Source organism: Ixodes scapularis, unplaced genomic scaffold (genome assembly GCF_016920785.2).
Source record: "Ixodes scapularis isolate PalLabHiFi unplaced genomic scaffold, ASM1692078v2 PGA_scaffold3__209_contigs__length_174095766, whole genome shotgun sequence".
Taxonomy (NCBI): domain Eukaryota; kingdom Metazoa; phylum Arthropoda; class Arachnida; order Ixodida; family Ixodidae; genus Ixodes; species Ixodes scapularis.
In genome coordinates, this window is record NW_024609868.1 from 112350254 (window position 1) to 112354521 (window position 4268).

Genomic DNA, 4268 nt, shown 5'->3' on the forward strand with positions numbered 1-4268 from the left:
GAGGAAAAATAACAAAAACAGGGAATCTCCTACGTGAGGAAGAAGAGGACGAGCTAAGGATGCCACGGCTGTGGCGAGCTCCGTCTTTTTAGATCAAAAACTCCAGCGTGATTGCACCGAAGGCACTGATGACGGTGCCGAAGCGGACGTGCCCCGCATGGGATCCGTGAGCAACCAAGACTCCGGCGCCGTCACATCGACGCGCCGCAGCTGCCCGATGCCGGTCGCCGAGGAGCCACAAGGCAGCACCCAGGGTGGCTCAACCACCCCACAGATACACCGGGTAAGCTCCTTTCATGGAATGGAAGTAGTTGAAGTAGAAGGTACAGATATTACACCAGAACAAGTAACCAAAGAAGCGGGATGGCTTGACAGCTACCGCAACAGGAATCGTAGAACCCTCGCGCAGCTTGGCCTAACAGCAGAAAAAACAAGCAAAATAGCTGTAGCCGGCGCAGTCCGTACCAGATATTCCACCAAGAAACCACAGGTGCCGCGACAACCGCAACTGCCAAGGGAAGATATAAAGATCATCGTACGTCCCCGCGGCGGGCTTAATATTTCAAAACTAAGCGACGCGCTAATTCGAGATGGAGTACTGCGTGCCGCAACAGTAACAATCGCTGAGGCGGAAGACGACATATATCGCTCCTGCATGGGACAAAATATCATAGTAATCAGCACTCCAAGTTTGGCAAACGCTGAGAAATACCATCGAATCAAAGAACTCCAATTCGGAGACACGCACTACGAAGCCACAGCCTACGCAACCCCACCAGCAGACACCTCCAAAGGCGTAATCCACAATATTCCGGATTACGACACTGCGGAAGACATCACCAAAAGCCTTATCTACAAGAAGAACCCCCCCATCCTGCAGGTCCGTCGTATGGGAAACACCAACTCAGTCATCATCATCTTTGAAGGCCCAAAGGTACCATTCTACGTCTACTACAGGGGCGCGGAGTACCGCTGCTACCTCCACAAGAAAAAAGTCGAAGTGTGCGGCGCCTGCGGCCGCATCGGTCATCGCGCGGACGTATGCCCGACCCCTGACAAGCAACAATGCATAGAATGTGGTGCCCAAAACCCCACGGGCAATCACAACTGTAACCCCAGCTGTGCGCTATGTGGCAAAGACCACCCCACGGGAGACAAGCGCTGCCGGAAACGCTTTCAGACGCCTTTCCTCATCAAACAGCGCCAGTGGGAAAAACGGCGACAACAGCAGCAAGCACTACACACCCGGAGCGACGGAGACAGAGACCCATTGCTATCAAGTCAAGACGGCAAAAAAGCAGCGGAGACCCAACGCCCCTCCCGATCCAAATCAAGGAACACGGCCAAAAGCCGCAAGGCATCTCAAACCAGATTTCCATCGGAACATAGACCCCAAGCGAAACAAGAAAGCAAGACCTCAAACAACAACAAGATGAGCTGGGCAAGTGCAGTCTCCCAGCCTAAACCCACTATGACAGAAAACCCCACCCTCCCCTCATCTCACAACAGTGAGCTTACTAAAATCAAAAAAATGCTCGAAACACTACTAGCAGAGAATAAGGCCCTGAAGGCCGAGATCGCTCAACTCAAGGCAACACCGCCTGAAACGGCTGCACCCGCCGATCCAGAAACGACCCCTATAGAAATAGATGCACCCCCGGTAGTTGTAGAACCTACAGCACAAGATGCGGAATCAGATTCCGATATCGAACACCTACCCGCAAAACGCAGAGCGGTAGAACAATCCCCTCATTCCCAGGGGACAACCGCCCGCGCCGGCAACTTTAAGCGTAATATCAGGGAAGACATGATCATAGACAAAATCACCAGGGTCATTGATCTCAAATTCGAAGTAATTCATAAAAACTTCCACACCATGATCACACAATTTGCCGAGAATTGTAATGCCAGAATTACGGCCCTAGAAAACGCGCAACAGAGGCCCAGCGTAGGGCCCATTAAAGTAACTAAGCCTTACAGTCGCCCGACTAATGATGGCCAGGATTAGCGGTAAAAACACTACGCACATCATATGGCAATGGAACTGCCGCGGATTCCGCCGTAAGAGGGGAAATCTCCAGCAGTTCCTACAAAATAAAAATTCCGAAATGCCAGACATAATTGCACTCCAGGCTATACGTCCTTCTGTCCGGATGTATCGGGCACAGGCAACGCGACAATCTCTACGTTAATCAAACGAAATATACCGGCGCTCCTGCACGAGACCGGCATTGCGTCGATAGAACACGTCCTAGTGGAAATTATTCCTACAGCAAAGCGAAGAACTGGCAGTCTGTTTGTGCTCAACATATACAGCAACCCTAAACAGCAACACCGATTTCTCAGTCTATTCAGGAAAGCAATACAAGTAGCAAACAAACAGCCCCTAATCATAGTAGGAGATTTCAATGCGCACTACTCTGCATGGGGTTATTCCACCGATCACCGCAAGGGCCGCCTATTATGGCTAGACGCACAGCAGGAGCAACTAACGTTGCTTACAGACCCGACACATCCCACTCGCATGGGAAACTGCATCAGCGTAGACACTACACCAGACTTAACCTTCACAAAAAACGTGTCAGGTGCCACATGGTTCAACACGCAAGAAAACTTAGGAAGTGACCACTTCATAGTGGCCACTAGAATCCAAACGGGTCCCGCCAAACCTAAAGGCAGACGAATCCACCTCACGGACTGGGACGCTTTTAGGCAATCACAAAGAAACAAGAACGAACCTAGCGTTTCTGAGATAATAGACATAAAGGCATGGGTCGACACCTTACAACAAAATGTTATGCTGGCGACCAAAACCATACCAGAAGAAGCTAATATCCAGGCGGCAGATGCCAAGCTACTTCACATGTGGGAAGCAACAGCTAGCTTACAAAGACGACTAAACCAACACAAACTGAATAGATCCCTGCGCAAACGCCTAACGATCTTAAACAAACAAATTCAAGACTATGCGGACCAACTAACACGCCAAAACTGGCATAGTGCGTGTGATGGCATGGAAGCGCAAATAGGCATGGCCAAAACATGGCGCATACTAAGATGCCTACTCGATCCCGAGAACAGTAAGACTACGCAGAGGCACAACCTCAGCAAAATAATCCATACTTACCCGGGATCAGACAAAGACCTAATCAATGAACTCAAAAATCGATACCTCGGAAACCATACCAAAATGCCCTTGCCCTCATACACGGGAGACCCAAACCAAATAATGGACGAGCCTATTACGGCAGCAGAAGTACGCGAGGCCATGCATGGTCTACGAACGCACTCCGCTCCTGGTCTAGACCGAGTAACAAACAAAACCATAAGAAACCTGGACGATGATTCCATAGAAGCACTAAGTATTTCAACAAATGCTGGGAAACTGGCCATATTCCCGAACAGTGGAAGGAAGCTAAAATTGTAATGATACCAAAGCCAGGCAAGAGGTTGCAGCTAGAGAACCTAAGACCCATCTCGCTCACCTCCTGCCTAGGCAAACTCCTGGAACACATCATCCTTACTCGCTTAAACAAACACATGGAAGACCACGACCTGTACCCTCACACGATGATTGGATTCAGGCCCAAATTGTCCACGCAGGACATTATGCTTCAAATTAAACACCAGATAATAGACGGTGATCACACCTCAGAACTCGATACCCGAGCCATTCTTGGCCTTGATCTAACCAAAGCCTTTGATAATGTTCACCACGAAACCATCCTAACCCAGCTAAACAAACTAGGAATTGGCTTCAGAGCTTACAATTATATAAAAGACTTTTTTACAGACAGGACAGCTACCATTACCGTCGGTGGGATAACCTCGGAGAGCATTTCGCTCGGGAATAGAGGGACACCCCAGGGGTCGGTCCTATCTCCTTACCTCTTTAATATGGCCATGCTAGGATTGCCAAGCAAGCTAGACAAAATCCCCAAACTACATCATAGCTTATATGCAGACGACGTGACACTCTGGGTAACCGGAGGAAGTGACGGAGAAATACAGGAAACTTTACAAACCGCGATCGATGAAGTCAACGAATACGTAACACCTAAAGGACTCTCCTGTTCCCCACAAAAGTCAGAGTTATTACTGTATACACCTACGTGCAGAGGTAGAAAAACTTCCTCCATACCCCCTCAAATCACGCTCAGATCTAACGGATTGGACATTCCAATAGTATCGAACATCAGGATCCTTGGACTTAGAATACAGACCAATGGACACAACAATGAAGCGATAAAGGCGCTGGACTCAAACGT

General features: G+C 49.1%; 1 protein-coding gene across 1 annotated transcript; it reads left to right on the forward strand.

Moving 5' to 3' along the window:
• The first annotated feature begins 217 nt into the window (after positions 1 to 217).
• LOC121046807 lies at positions 218 to 2008 on the forward strand. The gene has a single exon (XM_040501462.2). The coding sequence runs from the start codon at positions 218 to 220 to the stop codon at positions 2006 to 2008; it is 1791 nt and encodes a 596-aa protein (XP_040357396.2).
• Positions 2009 to 4268: the final 2260 nt, after the last annotated feature.

Excerpts from the sequence above, each read along its gene's own strand:
- LOC121046807 (XM_040501462.2), top strand. The coding sequence starts at position 218 with ATGCCGGTCGCCGAGGAGCCACAAGGCAGCACCCAGGGTGGCTCAACC.